Source organism: Asparagus officinalis, chromosome 10 (assembly GCF_001876935.1).
Source record: "Asparagus officinalis chromosome 10, Aspof.V1, whole genome shotgun sequence".
NCBI classification, from domain to species: Eukaryota; Viridiplantae; Streptophyta; class Magnoliopsida; order Asparagales; family Asparagaceae; genus Asparagus; species Asparagus officinalis.
In genome coordinates, this window is record NC_033803.1 from 52660125 (window position 1) to 52680376 (window position 20252).

The window sequence follows — 20252 nt, forward strand, 5'->3', positions numbered from 1 at the left end:
AGGTTCAAGGAGATGCAGTTTATACTCATATACTCATCGGAGTGTTCGGGAAATAGTTTAACCTCATATACTCGTTGGGAGGTTATCAGGTTATCCCTAAGAATATTCTGAGTGATATTCTCCAGAAACTTCCTGTTGAGGGTAGGGAAACAGTTTAGACTCGTGTACCTATTGGAGTATCTTGGTCTCTTTTTTGTTGGTAGAGATGAACACGAAATCGGAGAGGAATAATTTTATATTCTATCTCCTGGTCTCTTGTTTGTTGGTAGAGATAAATCCAAAATCGGAGAGGAAGAATTTTATATTCTATCTCCTGGTGCAAAAGAAACTCAAAATGGGATCTCCACTTAGAGAATCTAGATTTGTTTGAATAACCCTAACTGACATAAGGTTTGACTATTCAACTCAAAAGGGGACCTTTCGTTCGCAAAATGAATCAAAAGGAGGTTTTGGCTGTGGTCCTAACTGTAGTAAGTTTTGACCAAGTGGGAGTTTTGAGACGATCCTAACTGTTTAAAAGTTTGAGAGTTTTGAGACGATCCTAACTGTAGGAAGGTTTGACCGCTCGATTTGTGGACTTCTCGTTCCTTGGAGGAATCGAGAGAGAATTTTGGCTTTGGTCCTAACTGTTTAAAGGTTTGACCAAATGGGAACTTGAGACGATCCTAACTGTTTAAAGGTTTGATCGTTCAATTTGTGGACCTCTTATTCATGAAAGGAATCGAGAGGGGATTTTGGCTTTGGTCCTAACTGTTTAAAGGTTTGACCAAATGGGAACTTGAGACGATCCTAACTGTTTAATGGTTTGATCGTTCAATTTGTGGACCTCTCGTTCAGTGAAGGAATCGAGAGGGAATTTTGGTTTTGGTCTTAATTATAGGAAAGTTTGACCAAGTGGGAGTTTTGAGACGATCCTAACTGTAGGAAGGTTTGACCGCTCAATTTGTGGACCTCTCGTTCCTTGGAGGAATCGAGAGAGAATTTTGGCTTTGGTCCTAACTGTTTAAAGGTTTGACCAAATGGGAACTTGAGACGATCCTAACTGTTTAAAGGTTTGATCATTCAATTTGTGGACCTCTCGTTCATAAAAGGAATCGATAAACGATTTTTGTGTTATTTTCTAGAAAGTTGTAATTTTTTTTTATTGTGTAAAAGAGGTCTTATAAAAAGACTATTTTCTTTTGAATTTATTGTAATCGATCGAAGATATAATGAATTCCACAATGAAACCAACTTTCGACGAAAACAAACTGGCGACCACAATGACCGCTCGATTTGTGAACTTCTCGTTCCTTGGAGGAATCGAGATAGAATTTTGGCTTTGGTCCTAACTGTTTAAAGGTTTGACCAAATGGGAACTTGAGACAATCCTAACGGTTTAAAGGTTTGATCGTTCAATTTGTGAACCTCTCGTTCATGAAAGGAATCGAGAGGGGATTTTGGCTTTGGTCCTAACTGTTTAAAGGTTTGACCAAATGATAACTTGAGACGATCCTAACTGTTTAAAGGTTTGATCGTTCAATTTGTGGACCTCTCGTTCATGAAAGGAATCGAGAGGGGATTTTGGCTTTGGTCCTAACTGTTTAAAGGTTTGACCAAATGGGAACTTGAGACGATCCTAACTGTTTAATGGTTTGATCGTTCAATTTGTGGACCTCTCGTTCCTCGAGAGGGGATTTTGGCTTTGGTCCTAACTGTTTAAAGGTTTGACCAAATGAGAACTTGAGACGATCCTAACTGTTTAAAGGTTTGATCGTTCAATTTGTGGACCTCTCGTTCATGAAAGGAATCGAGAGGGGATTTTGGCTTTGGTCCTAACTGTTTAAAGGTTTGACCAAATGGGAACTTGAGACGATCCTAACTGTTTAATGGTTTGATCGTTCAATTTGTGGACCTCTCGTTCATGAAAGGAATCGACAGGGGATTTTGGCTTTGGTCCTAACTGTTTAAAGGTTTGACCAAATGAGAATTTGAGACGATCCTAACTGTTTAAAGGTTTGATCATTCAATTTGTGGACCTCTCGTTCATGAAAGGAATTGAGAGGGGATTTTGGCTTTGGTCCTAACTGTTTAAAGGTTTGACCAAATGGAAGTTTTGAGACGACCCTAACTGTAGGAAGGTTTGATCGTTCAATTTGTGGACCTCTGGTTCAGTGAAGGAATCGAGAGGGGATTTTTGTTTTGGTCCTAACTGTTTAAAGGTTTGACCAAATGAGGATTTTGAGACGATCATAACTGTTTAAAGGTTTGACCGTTCAATTTGTTGACCTCTCCTTCCTTGGAGGAATCGAGAGAGAATTTTGGCTTTGGTCCTAACTGTTTAAAGGTTTGACCAAATGGGAACTTGAGACGATCCTAACTGTTTAAAGGTTTGATCGTTCAATTTGTGGACCTCTCGTTCATGAAAGGAATCGAGAGGGGATTTTGGTTTTGGTCCTAACTGTTTAAAGGTTTGACCAAATGGGAATTTGAGACGATCCTAACTGTTTAAAGGTTTGATCGTTCAATTTGTGGACCTCTCGTTCATGAAAGGAATCGAGAGGGGATTTTTGTTTTGGTCCTAACTGTTTAAAGGTTTGACCAAATGGGAATTTGAGACGATCATAACTGTTTAAAGGTTTAACCGTTTAATTTTTGGACCTCTCGTTTATGGAAGGAATCGAGAGGGGATTTTGGTTTTGGTCCTAACTGTTTAAAGGTTTGACCAAATGGGAAGTGGGAGCGAGGTACAAATAACAATGGGAATGTTAACTTGTACACAACACCCGGTGGGAGTTTTTGGTGTCAAGCGATAAGGACTTAACACGAAGGGGTTTGATAATCGCTATGGATCAACTAATTGAAATTTTGGATGTTGTGTCAGGACTACAACAGTGGGAGTGTTAAAGGCTTAGGCACAGTGGGGGTTTGAATGGATTCAACCGTGAAGAATTTTGGTGGACCCACCGTCAATTAATTTGATCAGTGAGGGATTTTGTGGTGGAGGACCGTGAATCATTAAGCACTCTACAATCACTCCATGGGAGTTTCGTGAGGGAAAATTGACCCGATGAAGTCATTGAATCTTATCTCAACGAAAGAATGTTTCAAAAGTCACTGTAGAAAGGTTTTAATCATCTTGGAAATGATTAAATAGTCATGGTAGGAGGTTCTTAATCATGATTAAGAATAAATTATTCTGATGATTGGTTTTCACCTTGAATAATTAATCGGTTTTGGGTTATCCTTAAAAATACCATGTGTAGTCTTCTCCAGGAACTTTCCATTGGAATGAATTAAGGTATTCCACCCCCAGCTCTTTGGCGAATCTAAATCCAATTATATTCGGCCACATTATTGAGTTATCCTTAAGAATATTAAGAGTAATATTCTCTAGGAACTTCCCGTTATTGAAAATAAGGGAAGTAGTTTAACCTCGTATACCTGTCGGAGGAAAGGGAGAAGCAGTTTATACTCTTATACTCTTTGGAGTTAGGGAAAACAGTTTATACTCGTGTACCCGATGGAGTATGGGGTTATTTTTATTTGGCTTGTTTTACCGTTATGACACCGGAGTCAATTAAGGCTTGGATTTTATTTTTTAGTCCAAAACAAACCTTAGTGGGATGAAGAACCCTTCTGTGGTATGCACAGTAGTTTGGATCCATAATCCTTTTAGTTCCCTCCTGATCTTTAATAGGTGGTAGCTCGATCTTGTCGTTGGCGAGGAGGTATTTCAAGATGGCTGGAGCTTCATCATCTTTGAAAGAATACTCCTTTTGGAACCTTGGATCGAGAGTCGCATTCACAGGAATTACGGATGTCGTCGGTCGGCTTCTCTCAGCTTTCTTTCTTTTAAGAAAGTGTTCAGCTTGTTCACCGTGCATTTTCAAATCTTTCCAAGTTTTGGATGGTACGACCCCAGGGCTTCCAGTACATTAATGGAGAGATTATTTTGGCATGTTTGCAGGATGAACTCCTCTGTAACAGGATCTCTGCAATTCATTGCCTTGTTACGGAAGCGCTTGACAAAATTGTTGACTGACTCTCCGTCTTTTTGCTTCTCATCCAAAAGGGTTCCGATTGACACTTCGGTGTCATTATCGAAGAAATTGCTGATGAATAAACTTTCTATGTCATCCCAGCAATTGATGCTCCCTGGCTTGAGACGCCGATACCAATCGAAGGCCGACCCGTGAAGGGTGCCAACGAATGACCGGACCATTAAAGCCTCATTTCCAGAGATCATGCCCAAATGAGACTTGAAATAAATCAAGTGCTGAATAGGCGAGCTCTTCCCATCAAACGGTGTGAAGTTAATCAGATTGAATTTTGACGGGTACGATATTGAATCCCATTCTCTTGGATAGGGATACGGAATACCCGTCTTCTTTACTTCCTGAGCTGTCATCAAAGCGTTGATTTTGTTTTCAAGCTCTTTCATTTTCTCGTCATCGTCTATGACTTCATTCGAAGGTCGTTGAGGAGAATGAGTTAGACCACCCCCTGTAAGAGGTGTCATGGAACCACCCCTAATATCGTTATTGGGAGGATGCGTTAAACCACCCCCAGCGTTATTGCTATTAGGAGGAGTATCATCCGTAATGACTTCATCCACTTCTGGATCACTATCATTTACAACATTCTGAGTGTGGCGACTGGATTCAGCTCGCTGACTGGACTCAGGAGGTTGAGGCCGTTGAGCTAGCAATTCTCTCATTTGTTGGATAGCTAGCTCCATCTCTGTCTTCATCTCAGCTCTAATTTCTTCACGTTGCTTCGCTAGAGCTTCTTGAAGCATTTGAGCAAACTGATCAGAAGTGATTGTAAACACTTCTTTGGTTTGTCACGTGCTAGACATTGTATCATCAGAAGTGATCGCAGAACAAGTGTCCAAGAGTTCGTCCTCCGAAGACATTTCTCCATGCATTCTCTTGTAATCTCTACGTCTGATAGCTCCTAACTGGAGTCGAGACATCCATTGGGCAATTTTTGAATTGACTTTTCCTCCTGGGGAAAAGTCGGAGTTTGATTCATTTGAATGCCGCTTAGATTTTCCTTTATCAGCCATGTTGATGGTGACTTCAGGAAATTCATCCTCTTGAATAGCAAATTTCTTGCTGAAACGTCTCGGCATGGGCTTTGACATTTCGGTGAAAAGCCTCTAGAACACTGAGACTCTTTGCGGGATGGCTTCTCGTTTGGCGTAGTTATATTCCAACAATGCTGCTTTAATGAGTCGCGCACAGGAACAATGGGAAGGTTTGATCACTCGATTTATGGACCTCTCGTTCATTGAAGGAATCGAGAGGGGATTTTGGCTTTGGTCCTAACTGTTTAAAGGTTTGACCAAATAGGCAGTGAGATGATCCTAACTGTTTAAATGTTTGATCGTTCAATTTGTGGATCTCTCGTTCATGGAAGGAATCGAGGGGGGATTTTGGTTTTGGTCCTAAGTGTTTAAAGGTTTGACCAAATGGGGACTTGAGACGATCCTAACTGTTTAAATGTTTGATCGTTCAATTTGTGGACCTCTGGTTCATGAAAGGAATCGAGAGCGGATTTTGGCTTTGGTCCTAACTGTTTAAAGGTTTGACCAAATGGGAATTCGAGACGATCATAACAGTTTAAATGTTTGACCGTTCAATTTGTGGACCTCTCGTTCATGGAAGGAATCGAGAGGGGATTTTGGTTTTGGTCCTAACTGTTTAAAGGTTTGACCAAATGGGAATTTGAGACGATCATAACTTTTTAAAGGTTTGACCGTTCAATTTGTGAACCTCTCGTTCATGGAAGGAATCAAGAGGGGATTTTGGTTTTGGTCCTAACTGTTTAAAGGTTTGACCAAATGGGAATTTGAGACAATCATAACTGTTTAATTGTGGTCGCCAGTTTGTTTTCGTCGAAAGTTGGTTTCATTGTAGAATTCATTATATCTTCGATCGATTACAATAAATTCAAAAGAAAATAGTCTTTTTATAAGACCTCTTTTACACAATAAAAGAAAAATTACAACTTTCTAGAAAATAATACAAAAATCGTTTATCGATTCCTGTTTTGTGGGACTTTGCCTGTGCCGGGAGTGCTTTGACTCGTGGACCACCAAATCACCATCTATAATTTCCCATAAATCAAAATGTTTAGATCTAACAAATAGTTTAAATCTAACACACCATTGGGCATAGGGGAAATTGTCTAATCTAGGAGCAACACTAGAATCATAGCCTAAACAAGATGCATCATTCATATTCATAATTTGTAAAAATATGCAAGCAAGATGCAAATGCAATCAAAACAAGATTAGCACAAAAAGATAACTTGGATCTTTAACTCAAGGCGATTAGACCTTAAATCAAAGAGCACCAAGCTCTGATACCAATTGTTAGACCCTAGAGGGGGGGTGATTAGGGTCTTATGCTAATCTAATCCGATTAAATGCCAATTAAAACTAATTAATAAGTTATCCTAGCAAGTATAAAATACAACAAGATACGTAAGCTAGGATAAGCAATATGAACAAATGAATATATCCTATTAATGAGATATTACAAAAATATGAGCAAGGATATATGAACTAACACAAGGATAAAATAAACAATCTACACAAGTGATAGGGTAATATGATGAGCAATACACAAAGGCGATATAAGATATGAAAACAAGAATAAGAACGCCAATGCAATCACAAACAAAACGATATGTTTACGAGGTTCGGTCCCCACGACCTACGTCCCCGCTCCTCACCTCGAGGAGATCTCCACTATCACAACCGGGTTTTCTACGTTCACCCGAACAACGTTTACACCTCACAATACAATCACTATGTAATCACACCTCACACACTAAGTGTTGGTCCTAGCCCGTGTCCTCCTCCTCAAGTGCTCGGTTACAACCTCTCCCTAGGCACGTCAACCGACGCCACTCCTCTTGGATTCGACCCCGTCTCTCACCACACACTTCTCTCGGTGTACAAGTGTATTACAAGTGAATCCTCACAATAAGCACAATATAAATCAAATGATTTGTTCTCTAAACAAGGTGAGAACTCAATTAAGCACAACTCTAAGTCACTAATCTCACAACCCAAAATTATACTATGAATGTAAATACAATAAGCTCAATAGGTTGTGTGTGAACAAAGAGATAATAAAATCAACTAAACTCAATATGAACACTAGCTTAATAAAAAGATAATCAAACAATATAAAATATGAAGCTAGATTGAGTTTAGAAAACTTCTCAATAGATCAAGAGTGGAAGGAGAAGAGTTGGATGCTCAAACACCAATAGATGATCTCCTCAAGCTCTTGTGGAAGTGATTCACAAAACCAAAACACTCAAATGCTTAAAAGCTTATAAACACACTTAAACCAAACATAAACCCTTGATTAAAACTTTCTTAAACTTGTTTTTAAAACTCTCTTAATCAACTTGAAAAGACATCAGCAATGGGGTATATATACCCACTAGAAATCTCAGCAAAAACCCCCAAAACAAAATGACCAAAAACCCCAGCAAACAGCTCAGAGAAAGAGCCGTTAAAAAGCAACGGCTATATTGTCGGTCGACCGAAAATTCCGTCGGTCGACCGATGGAAAAATTCGGTCGACCGATGGAAAGTTCGGTCGACCGTTATCCAGGTCGAAAACAGGAAATCAAGCAAACACTTATCCGGTCGACCGGTGCGGTCGACCGATGGAGCTCTCGGTCGACCGGACCGGTCGACCGACGATTCTCTGGAAAAATACTGACGAATGGTCAATTGACCGGTCGACCGTACCGGTCGACCGAAAACTGACATTTCAGGAAACAACGCTGATTTTAAAACACTGTTTAAAAATATCAAATAAATTCCAAAAAATGTAAAACTTAAGGGAATGATTGTAGACATGATAATAAACATGCTACAACGACTGGTTTCGAAAAAGGACTTCCCAAATAAAAAATATCATCATTTTACAAAATAGCCCAAAACATGAAAACCTGAAAATTGATATTTTGATATTTTGACTTAAACAACATTTTGAAACCTTATGAAATGATTGTATAGACTTGATAAAAGATATAACATGTTGTTATGAAGTCTATAACCTAGAAATACAATATTTTCATAAAATTGCATATTCTATGCAAATATATTCAAAACACTAAATATGATTTCATTAAATATAAGCTTGTTAAAGGTGAAATCATATATAGGCATATAAACATGAAACAAAATAGTATTTTCCAATTCTATTCATTTGTTTCATAGTAAAACTTGAAAACTATCAAACCAAAACATATATGTATATATATAACTATATATATACAAAAACCAAAACGTGTATGTGTGTATATGATTGAGCTTAAAGTACTAACACACATAATATAAATTCCTAAACTAAATTACCCAAGCAATGATCTTGATCTTCAATAAGCTTGACTTGGTAATCTCGCGGATGAAGCTTGAACTTGGATCTTGAACTTTGAATAGCAAGGCTTCACCGACATTCCGCCAACCTCCTTTGGATATGATCGTTGAAGCTCTATTCCATCCATCCTCCAACAACGTTGTTTGTCTACAAAACATAGGAATGCACAAACACTAGACAAACAACATTAGTAATAAATTGTTTGTTAAACATCATCAAAACAAGAAGGCCAACAATCTCCCCCTTTTTGATGATGACAAACAATTTACAAAAAGGAATATATGCATGAAGGAAATGAACATATACAAGATAATAACTCACATGCATATAAACAAACAAGATAGATATACTCACAATATTTCTCCCCCTTTGACAACATCAAAAAGGGGACAAAAGAATTAAGAGAGCGAAAGCTCCCCCTACAAATAAGCATGGGTGAGTATGAAGCAAGTATAGGGATTGCTCCCCCTATCAAAATGCCATATAGAAAATATATGAAATAAAGATCATGGCAAACATATGTGAGCAAGCATAGATGGAAAATATGCTAAACACAACTCACATACTTAAAGACAATGAGAACACATATGAATATATCAAGATGAACATAGTATCTCATATCGAAGAACGTAAAACCATGTATAAGAGTAGATTTATGAAATCAAAAGAGAAGGAACATGAGAATCATGCAAAAAGTTTTCAAATGAAAACAAAGTAATTAATGAAATCATAAATCAAGATTTAAGTTTTTAGCACAAACACATAAATATCATCATATAAGTGAATTATAATGAATTCAAAAGCAACAAATCAAAACACAATTTTTAAGAGAGGCAACAATTATATCAAGCTATTGAGCTTGTTCCAACTCATATAATCATTTAAGCATCCGGTAAACATGATTTGGGAATAAACACCCAATAAACCCGGAGGGTTATATAAATACACATCTCTCATCAAAATCAAAACTAATAATCATGAAAACAAAAGATTTGATAAAAGAAAAATTGTTTTCATAACCAAAAGATCTTAAAACATAATTTTCAAAACCAAGACAAAGAAAAATAAAAATACTAAAATTCTTTGTTTAAAATCAAATTTCTTTTGGTACCCAAGAACTCTTGGTACCAAACGATTTAGGGACATGACCCCTATCATTCAAGCTCAAAGCCCTAGGGTTATGAACCCATTTGGGCGCATTTAGTGCACGGGTCCGGTCATAGCAATAATTATGCAAATGACCCATTCGATTGCAATAAGTGCAATGAAGAGGATGCATTTGGTTATGTTGACCATGTGGATGTGCACGAGGAACATTTGCAAATAAAGATGGTCTTTTAAGATTATTTTGCAAATGAGAAACATTTTGAAATAATGTTGGTCTACTTGAAATATTTTGCGATTTAGAAACTTTTCGCAAATCAAAACAAAACTTGGCTAAGTGACCAACTCTACCACAAAAATCACAATGATACACATTAGCATGCTTATGATGAACAATGGGTGCATGTGTGTGTACATGTGATGAAGAAGAAGCCTTATGAGATGCACAAGAAGAATTAATATTCTTATGTTTTTGTGCATCATAGCAAAACTTAGCTAAATGGCCTTTTCGACCACAAATGGAGCATTTATAAGTTTTACTATACAAGTGTGCAAAGTGTACGGGTTTAGAAGTTGTAGTACTAGACTTTGCACCCAAGTCCATAAGTTTCTTATTATCTACAATGCATGTTTTAAGGGTTGAATCTAAAGATGATATTCGGTTTTTCACAAGATTCAATTCATCATTATGCATACAAGCATTGGAAATAGAAGTAGATGAAACATGATCATTTCTAAAAGAATTAAACTTATTTCTAATAGTTTCTACTTCTATCATGGCATTATTATTAGCATGAGTTAAGCTAGCAATAGATGAAGACATGTTATTATTTTCCAAACTTAATAACTCATTGTTTTCTTTTAAAATAGCATTCTCTTTAACAACAATATCAAGTTTGGAAGCTAGCGACTCATGATCGGATTTTAAACTAATATGCTTGCTTTTAAGATCAATAAAATTGTTTTGCAATTTTGTATAGGCATGAGATAATCTATCATATGCACAAGCGAGTTCATTGATGGATATATCACTATCGGATTCCGAATCGCTTACCACACTAGGGCTATCGCCTAGTGGCCGTGTGCATGATGATGCTCCACACTCACTTGAAGAACAATCCTCCAAACTACGTCGGATTTCCTCCAAGTTGCCTTGATGTGCTTCTATGAATTTCCATAAATTGTAAGCACTATCAAAATGAACAAATTTGTTAGAAAAGGATGAGTCAAAGGCATTAAGCAAATATTCTAACAAAAACTTGTTCATATTAAACATTTTCTTATCATGATCGCTCCACTTGGATTTCTCCAATGTGGGCACAATATAAGCACAATCAATAATTTTCCATAAGTCAATATTTCTAGATTCAACAAATAGTTTAAATCTAGAAGCCCATTGTGCATAGGGAAAATTAATGAATTTAGGAGCAACATTGGATTTATAGCCTAAACAAAATACATTCATATTCAAGATATATATATGAACATATGCAAGCAAGACAAATGCAATCATAACTAGATTAGCACAAATAAGATAACTTGGATCTTTAACTCAAGGTGGTTAGACCTTAAATCAAAGAGCACCAAGCTCTGATACCAATTGTTAGACCCTAGAGGGGGGGTGATTAGGGTCTTATGCTAATCTAATCCGATTAAATGCCAATTAAAACTAATTAATAAGTTATCCTAGCAAGTATAAAATACAACAAGATATATGAGCTAGGATAAACAATATGAACAAGGGATATATCCTAGCAATGAGATATTACAAATGTATGAGCAAGGATATATGAACTAACACAAGGGTAAAATAAACAATCTACACAAGTGATAGGGTAATATGATGAGCAATACACAAAGGCGATATAAGATATGAAAACAAGAATAAGAACGCCAATGCAATCACAAACAAAATGATATGTTTACGAGGTTCGGTCCCCACGACCTACGTCCCCGCTCCTCACCTCGAGGAGATCTCCACTATCACAACCGGGTTTTCTACGTTCACCCGAACAACGTTTACACCTCACAATACAATCACTATGTAATCACACCTCACACACTAAGTGTTGGTCCTAGCCCGTGTCCTCCTCCTCAAGTGCTCGGTTACAACCTCTCCCTAGGCACGTCAACCGACACCACTCCTCTTGGATTCGACCCCGTCTCTCACCACACACTTCTCTCGGTGTACAAGTGTATTACAAGTGAATCCTCACAATTAGGCTCAATACAAAGTGTTTGTTCTCTACAATGAATGAGAACGAATTATGAGCTCACTCTCTAAGTTACACAATCCCACAACCCAATTATACTATGAATGTAAATACAATAAGCTCAAAGGTTGTGTGTGTACAAAGAGATAAATAAAATCAACTAAACTCAATATAAACACTAGCTTAATAAAATGATAATCAAACAATAAAATGTAAAGCTAGATTGAGTTTAGAAAACTTCTCCAATAAATGACAAGAGTGAGAGAGAGATGATTTGAAGCCCAAACACCAAAGATTATCTCCTCAAGCCCTTGTGAAATTATCTTCACAAACCAAAATCTTAAACACTCTTTTAAACAAACACAAAACACCCTTAAACTTGTTTTAAACAATTCTCTTAGTTGGCTTGAGAGTTGAAGGCAATGGGGTATTTATACCCTATCACAACTCAGCCAAAAACCCAAAACAGAAAGACCAAAAGGCCCCCAAAAAAACCAGCTCAGAAATAGCCGTTGAAGTCTAACGGCTCTATTGTCGGTCGACCGATGGAGAGCAAAAACACAAAGAATGGCTCTGGACGACCGATGGAGAGCAAAAACACAAAGAATGGCTCTGGACGATCGTCGGTCGACCGGTGCGGTCGACCGATGGAGCTTTCGGTCGACCGGACCGGTCGACCGACAGACTCTCTGTCGCCCAGTAAACGAAAGACCAAATGCACTCGGTCGACGCGGCGCTCCTGAGTCGACCGAGATCTGAATCATATTGAAAAACATGTTTTGGCTGATTGTAAAACACTTTTAAAATATCAAATAAATTCCAAAAATGTATAAAACTTTTGGGAATGATTGTAGACATGAATAATAAACATGCTTACAATAACTGGTTTGGCGAAAAGAACTTCCCAAATGAAAAATATGCATCATTTAGCAAAACTAGTCAAAACACGAAAACTGTAACATGTGAATTTGTGAACATTTGGCTAAAGCCAACTCTTGAACTTTACAAAATGATATTATAGACTTAAGAAAGATGTTAAACTATTGTTATGAAGTCTATAAACAATGAATGGTATATTTATCAAAATACACATATAATGACACTAAACATGCATTTCACTTGCAACTAAACTAAAATTGATATTATGAAATCATATATTGCATTATAAGCTATGAAAACAAAAATATCGTTTCTAAATAGTATTCAATTGTTATCATAAGTAAAACTTGAACACTATCAAACCAAAACAATATGTAATATATATAACTATGATAGTATACAAAACTTACCAAACGTGTATTGTGTATATGATTTGAGCTTGAAAGTACTAATCACACGATTAATATAAACTCCCTAAACTAAATTACCCAAGCTAGATCCATTGCATCTTCAATAACGCTTCTAGGTAATCTCTCGGATGAAGCCTTTAACTTGGATCTTGAACTTTGAATAGCAAGCGCTTCACCGGACATTCCGCCAACCTCCATTTGATATGATCGTTGAAGCTCTATTCCATCCATCCTCCAACCACGTTGTTTGTCTATAATAAATAAGAAAACACAAATACTAGACAAACAACATTAGTGGTAAATTGTTTGTTAAACATCATCAAAACAAGAAGGCCAACACGGCCAAGGAGGTAGTTACCAGCACGTTCTATCGTGCTTGAAACCGTTCTCCCACGACCTTTAACCACCTTTTTCGTGGTTTAACTGTTTGTCCACGTCGGCACACGTTCTATCTCTGGTATGCTGCCACGTGGACTTTAAATAATCATCGTACAACTGTCTTGTAACCGCCACAACACTCTCTTATAATAGCCGCTGCACCCTAAGCTGTCGCGCCTAAGCCGCGGCACCCTATGCTGCCGCGCCTTAGCCGCGGCACCATGGGCTGCCGCGCTTTAGCCGCGGCACCATGTCCTGCCGGTTGGAGTGTACATTGTTCTTCCATGTTGTTTCGCTTCCTTTGAATCATTACCTTCTGATTAAGAGAGCGGCGTTTATCGTCTTCTCTTTGCCTTGAGTGGTATTTGGATGTCTGTAAGCATTTTTTGACGCCTACAAACCCAAAATTCAATTACAGCGTCTGACGGTCGACCGTTGAAATTGTCGCGGTCGACCAGCCAAAAATCTAGTGTACTAAATCGTGCACGTTACCGGTCGACCGTGTCAAAACTCGCGGTCAACCGGAGAGCACCCGAATGTCTGTCAGCTCCATTTTTCCTGATCTTCTCCAATGTTTTCACCGTATCTTCTCCAATGTTTTCGCCGTTTCTACAAGAAGGCACAACCTGATGGATCTGATTCCATGTGCAGCAATCACAAGTTTGTTTCTCGAAAAGAACTGTTTGTGTCTGGAAAAGAAATGTTGCTCACATGTTAAATTCGTGAAGATATCCCGATTAATCAACCAAACTAATTCTTGCAGATACCGCGATTAATCCACCAAAGCTCATCATTAATTAGGATCCCCCCACGTCAAAAATAATTGCGTGGAGCGTCGAGTCTCCTCATGCTTGCAATATGAGCTGTAAATGAAATGCCACAATAACAATAAATTCTACTTCCACCACTTGCTTTACTTTTAAAACGATCTCCAAATCTATAAAAGTACTACTATATTTATACAAAGCATCACATTCTTGGAAAACAAGAAGGAAAAAAAGGTAATTACGTCAAACAAAACCACGACGCTACAACCCACATAAACACTTAAAGCTCCTCTTCCCTCCTATGACCTCCGCCCCCAACCTTCTCCTTAGCAGCCTCATAGCTAGAAGATATCTTCTCCTTAGCTGAATCCAAGGTCTCTCCCGCCTTAGCTTTAGCACCATCGTAACCTGCCTTAGCCTTCTCCTTCGCCCTCTCCTTCGCTTCTTCCGCTTTTCTACTCGCCTCCTCCGCAGCTCTCTCCGATGCCTCTTTTGCCTGTGAAGCCTTCTCCATCGCAGCGTCTTTTACTTCGCTTGTTTTCTCGCTGAAGTATGTTCCGGCATCTGCAGCAGTGCCTTCGCCTTTTCTTGCTGCTTCTCCGGTTACATCTTTGGCTTTCTCGGACTTGTCAGAGGCATAGCTGCCGGCATCTGAGGCTACGCCTGCAGCCCTGTCTTTGCTTCGCATTGCTGCTTCTCCGGTCAAATAGGCTCCTTCTTTGGCTCCTTCTTTGAGGTCTCCGGCTTTGTCAGCAGCATAACCTCCGACATCTATTTATTGAACCATCAATTTCAGTTTCTTAGCTAGTCAACATAAAACTAAGTAATTGATCCCTTGTTCACATAAAATGAAAAACTAATTAATTAAAATCAAGATATTATATTACGATTGTAGAAGTGCATAAACATTAACTTGCTTACACAACATCTATCACATCCAACAGCTTTACATTCTTACACATCTACATAAATTTATTTAATTTCTTGGTCGTATAAGACCAAAAAACTAGATGTTAGAATTGTCAGAGTATAAATTTTAATTGGCTCAGAGAACCCCGACTTATCTTTGGATGATTATCCGAAAACTCCCCTTAACTTTTTAACTTCAAAATATCAGACAAAAAAGAGAGGGAGGGGGGATGTGTTCTATGATATTTTGCCACTTTAGTTCTCAATTCTAAACACAGTTTCGATGTGAATTTAAGTAAGTCTAGTATAGTTAAAGTTACTCTAAAAGACGTGCAACGAATAATTACAAAATAACCACAAAATAATTTAAAGTTTTGAATTAGTGGAAGGGGATTTAAGAAGAGTTCTTTGGATTACCAGAGGCTACATCTTGGGCTTTTTCTGTAGCACTTTTTACGCCCTCTCTTGCTTTTCTTGCTCCCTCTTCTTCATCAGCTTTATCCTTGAAGCCCAAACCCTCGGAGATCTTGTCCTTGGCCCATGTTGTCCATGTTTCAGATCCTTCCTCTCCTTCTCTTCTCATTCCCTGTACGGTCTCCTCCACATCTCCATCGGATTTCGTCAACACCACCGCTACAAAGAGAGCCAGCATAAGTGCTAGCAGAAACACCTTCATGTTATTAGCCATTGTAGAAAACTGAAGAATTCTCACAGTGTTACAGTTTGGGTTGCTTGTGAATACGAGGGAAGAGGATGAAAGGGGTTTTAAGGGAGAGGAGCAAGCGGTTAGGCTTCCCTCTTGCTGTAACGTGGGTGGAAACTGACGCGTGGCTGCCTACAGACGCCGCACGTTTCTGTTTTGGACCGTGGTGTCTTTATACGTGTCGATTGTGCGTTTGTTTTCTGGATGATAGTGTTGGAATTTTGTTGACCTTATTGCTTAGTGTTGATGAGATAGAAAGCATGACGGTTAACAAATATGACTCATTTCTTAGACGAGTCAGGACCCCGATTCCGGGGGAATAATATCCTAAAAGAAATACAATGTCTCCTGTTCATTACTAGACACTAAAAAGAGTAGGAGATCTTAGATTTTTATGATGTGAGTTCTGTTTCTAAATGCGTAGTGAAGAAGACTCGCGAAGTTAATGACGTTTAGCTAACAATAATTGAGAGATTATTAATATTTTCCTTATAGTGATTACAATACGTGAAGATTGTCCTCTAGTATGCAAGTTGGAGCCATTGTTGAATATAGAAAATCTTGAATCTAAACAAATTTCTAAATATTTAAATAGGCATCGAAAGTCTTATTAATAATAGAGGTTAATGTCGACACACTTCGCTCTCATCGCATTTGTTCGCAAAAAATCAACTCTGATATTAATTGTTGAGAATCCAGACTCTCATGACTCATATTAATTGTGGATAATCAGTGATCGGTGCGGGGACTTTAACATGAATTTCCCAATTTGATCTTCTCCGTCTACTAGAGTAATTCATCACCGCGGAAATAGGAGAACACCGAGAAAAAAACAATTAATATTTAAACGAAAGAGAAAAATAGTAAGTAGAGCAAACTAAACAATATGCAAAGACACAAAATTTTTATGGTTCTGTAATGGTTTACGTCCATGGGGGATAAATTTGAATCTCCTTAATTTCCAAATATTGCAAAGCTACAATCTTTCTTGCATTCCTCAAGGTGTTAGAACATTATTCAGGGTGTAACGTTGTTCGTACAATATCTCTTGCTTGATAAATAACAAGCTCTCATTTGCTACTGATATGTTTGAGAAATGATATATTTTAGGTATATACAGGTACGAAGGAGTTATGATTAAAAATAATGTAAAAATCAACATAAATGTTAATTTCAGCCTTTGAACCATCGATTGTCACGAGGTACCATCGATACAATTGTAGAAACAAAAATCAGAAATTGAGTCATCGATGGTCTACAGTCAATCATCAATGATCGCAAGGACCATTGATAGACTACAATCAACAACCACGGAAATCCAAAAAGCAAAGAGATTTGACATATTTTCAGAGTTAATCTCAGCCGTTCACCAACCTATTTGATCTCTAATTTGGACGCTGATTTGAGTATATCTTTTCTATTCTATTAAGGCCTACTTAAGAGGAGATAGAGATCATAATAAACGACGAAGAGATTGAATAAAAAGAAGAGATCCATTCTGAGGTTTAGGGAGAGAATTTGATTTGAGAATTTAATCCCTAGAGCCTCGTTCAACTTCTTGTCGTCGTTCCCAATATTGGAGGAATATTTTAGCAGGGAGAAGTGCCCTTTGTGTTCAACTACAACATCATTTCTTCACTGATCTTTAATATCAACGTTTTGAAGAGCAGTCTATTGAAAGGGCCCTGATATCTTTTTAATTACACTTTAATTATTTTTGGATTGATTTTGGATATCAAACTTGTGAGTTTGACAACGTACTCAAGTCTAGGTAATTGAGGGTTAGCCTACTCAAGTAGGTGAATTGAGGGTGGCTATCTAGGACTAGATTTCTTCTAGTCATTGTGAAAAGTTAGGTTAGTCGACTAGATTCAGGTACATTCAGGGATCTTGTTTGTAAAGCCTACCAAATCGGGTTGTGATTTACGAGAACTCCAGTCATAGTGAAGAAGGCCCTTCGCGAGAAGGAAGAGTGGACGTAGGATTTTAATCCGAAACACTATAAAAATTTGCGTGTTCCTGTGTTGGTTTACTTTTAATTTTTCACATTTTATTTTCGCTACATGTTTTGAGTCTTGCCAAAAAATTGTAGCAATCCTATTCACTTCCCTCTAGGCTTATACTCCAGAATCCAACAAGTATCAGAATGTCATTACCCATCATTAGGCATCACAACATAAGATAGAGATGTTAAGCCTTACCACCGCTAGAGCTTTTTCTGAAGGACACGCTGTAAACCGATCTCCACTTTTTGATGGCACCAATTACCTATACCGAAAAGCACATATGAAATTTTTTTGTTGTCCACTAGTTTTGATGTTTGCGAAAGTGTAGAACATGAGTATAACGAATCTACCTCAGACAAGTTTTGATGTTTGCAAAAGTCTAGAATGTGAGTATAATGAATCTACTACTGAGGTAGATGTGTTACAATTGTTCTACCTAAAGATAAGTGGACACCACAGGATAAAAACTACATTCTTATAATTCAAATGTTAGGAATACGTTATATTTCTCTCTTACTCCTAAAGAATTTAGTCATGTTTCTAATTGTTCTACTATGCAAGAAATTTGGGAAAAAAACTTGAACTCACAAATGAAGGAACTTTGCAGGTTATGAAAGTAAAGCTCATAATGCTTGTAAGAAAATATAAGAATTTTAAGATGAAAGCCTTAGAAAGCATATAGGAGATGTTCACATGATTTACTAATATTATCAACAAACCAAAAGTTTTAGGGAAGGAATATGACAACAAGGAGCTATACAGAAAAAATGTTATATTCTCTATCTCGGGACTGGGAGCCAAAGGTATCAGCAATTGAAGAACTTTAGAACTTTTCTAATCTACCACTTGATAATCGTGTAAGCAGTCTTATAACATACAAAGTCCAATTGAAAAAGAGAGAAGGCGCCGCATAAGAAGATTCAAAGAAGAAGTCGTTAGATTTACAAGCAAAGAAGGACAAATCCTAATCAAAGAAGATAATGGAGCCAAACTCAAGTTTAGAAGATAGGATGATCAATCTGTGCTTACTGCTAGAGGTTTCAAGTCTCTTTTCTAAAATAAAAGAACGGATACAAATATATTGTTAACAAAATAATTCAAGTCTTTTCTAAAATCAAAGAAAGGACAAAAATATCTTGTTATCGTTGCAGGAAATTAGGTAAATAATGATTCCTCAAGTGATTCTGAAACTGAACTTATATATTATCATTGTAGAAAACCAGATCACTACAAGAATTAATGCCAATTGAACAAAAAGGAAAAGAAGAAGGAGGGTATGAGTCTTAAAGTAATAACTTGAGATTTGGCAAATGAGGATGAATCTAAAGTTAGGACAAGTGAAGAAGATAAACAAGGGAATAAGTGTCTAATGGGAAGAGGTGTTTTGTCTTCAGATTCAGATCAAAGTAACTCAAGTCATTCTGATAGTAAGTATTTTGATGAAGAGGAATATCCTTCTTCTGATGAACTTTACTAAGTATAAAGAGACGTAAATCATTTAGAAAATATTGCTCATAAATATGAGAAACTAAGAAGAAGAATACAAACTTGAAGAAAGAAAATAAACTTTTTTCAAAGAAAGTTGAATTTTCTTCCTTAAATTAGAATTCAGTTGATCCAAACCCTTTTAAGTATTGTTTGAGTCAAAAATTATTTTATTTGCTGAACTCATTAAAAATTATTTATCGAATATAATGAATTCAAAAAAATAAGCCTTTTTATAAGACTTCTTGTTACAAATAAATAACCTCCTAGAAATACATGCAGATGATGTTTATTACCCGCTACTTACGTGGATCTTTGCCTGTGCCAGGGGTGCGTTAGCCCATGGACGACCGAATCACAGATCTAAGTTGAATTGTGAAGAAGGCTTAAGGTTGATGTTTTATTTTAGAAATAAAGACAGAAGTGGATATCTTAGCAAAGTAAGATAAAACATTCTTCTTAAGATCAAGTCAAAGCTTAGATCTCGAGGAAACACCGAAGGCTCTTTGAAGTGCTTGAAAACAATGAAGACTCTTTCTCTCTTGCTCAAAATCACCAAATTGCTTAAGTCTCTGCCTTTTTTGTCTTCCTCCTCATGCATATAGGTGATAGGGGGCTATTTATAACCCATAGGAACCATAACTGAATATTGAAGTTGAAAAGAAACTGCCTCGACAAACTCCTATTTCCAAGACAGTTGCCACTGTCTCTGAAATAGGGCTTATTTCTGGCTCTTTCATAACTACTCCCACCATGTTTAAATGCTATTATTTTTTCAGTTATGGGCGAGATTTTCATTTGTAACGATTCCCTCACATTTATGGATGATCCCTGTTAGTTATGAAGCCACGTGAACCGCACAAAACTCGATAAAACCATCACTAAGCTCGCTCTAGTTTCTGAGACAGTCGCCACTATCTCGAAAACTATGAGTTATCTCATAGCTTCTAAGACAGTAAACACTGTCTTGGAAACATGGCTTATTTCTGGCCCTTTCGTAAACGC

The 20252-nt window shown here is 37.4% G+C and overlaps 1 protein-coding gene across 1 annotated transcript; it reads right to left on the reverse strand.

Moving 5' to 3' along the window:
- On the reverse strand, positions 14261–15868 carry LOC109825609 (late embryogenesis abundant protein D-29-like). The gene is made up of 2 exons (XM_020392470.1): positions 15471–15868; positions 14261–14915 (listed from the first exon to the last, which is right to left on the reverse strand). Exons 1-2 carry the CDS (start codon positions 15739–15741, stop codon positions 14425–14427), a joined length of 762 nt encoding a protein of 253 aa, XP_020248059.1. The 5' UTR covers positions 15742–15868; the 3' UTR covers positions 14261–14424.

Coding starts and splice junctions, on each gene's coding strand:
- LOC109825609 (XM_020392470.1), bottom strand. CDS start 15,741: ATGGCTAATAACATGAAGGTGTTTCTGCTAGCACTTATGCTGGCTCTC. Junction 14,916..15,470: donor AGCCCAAGATGTAGCCTCTG/GTAATCCAAAGA, acceptor TTCAATAAATAG/ATGTCGGAGGTTATGCTGCT.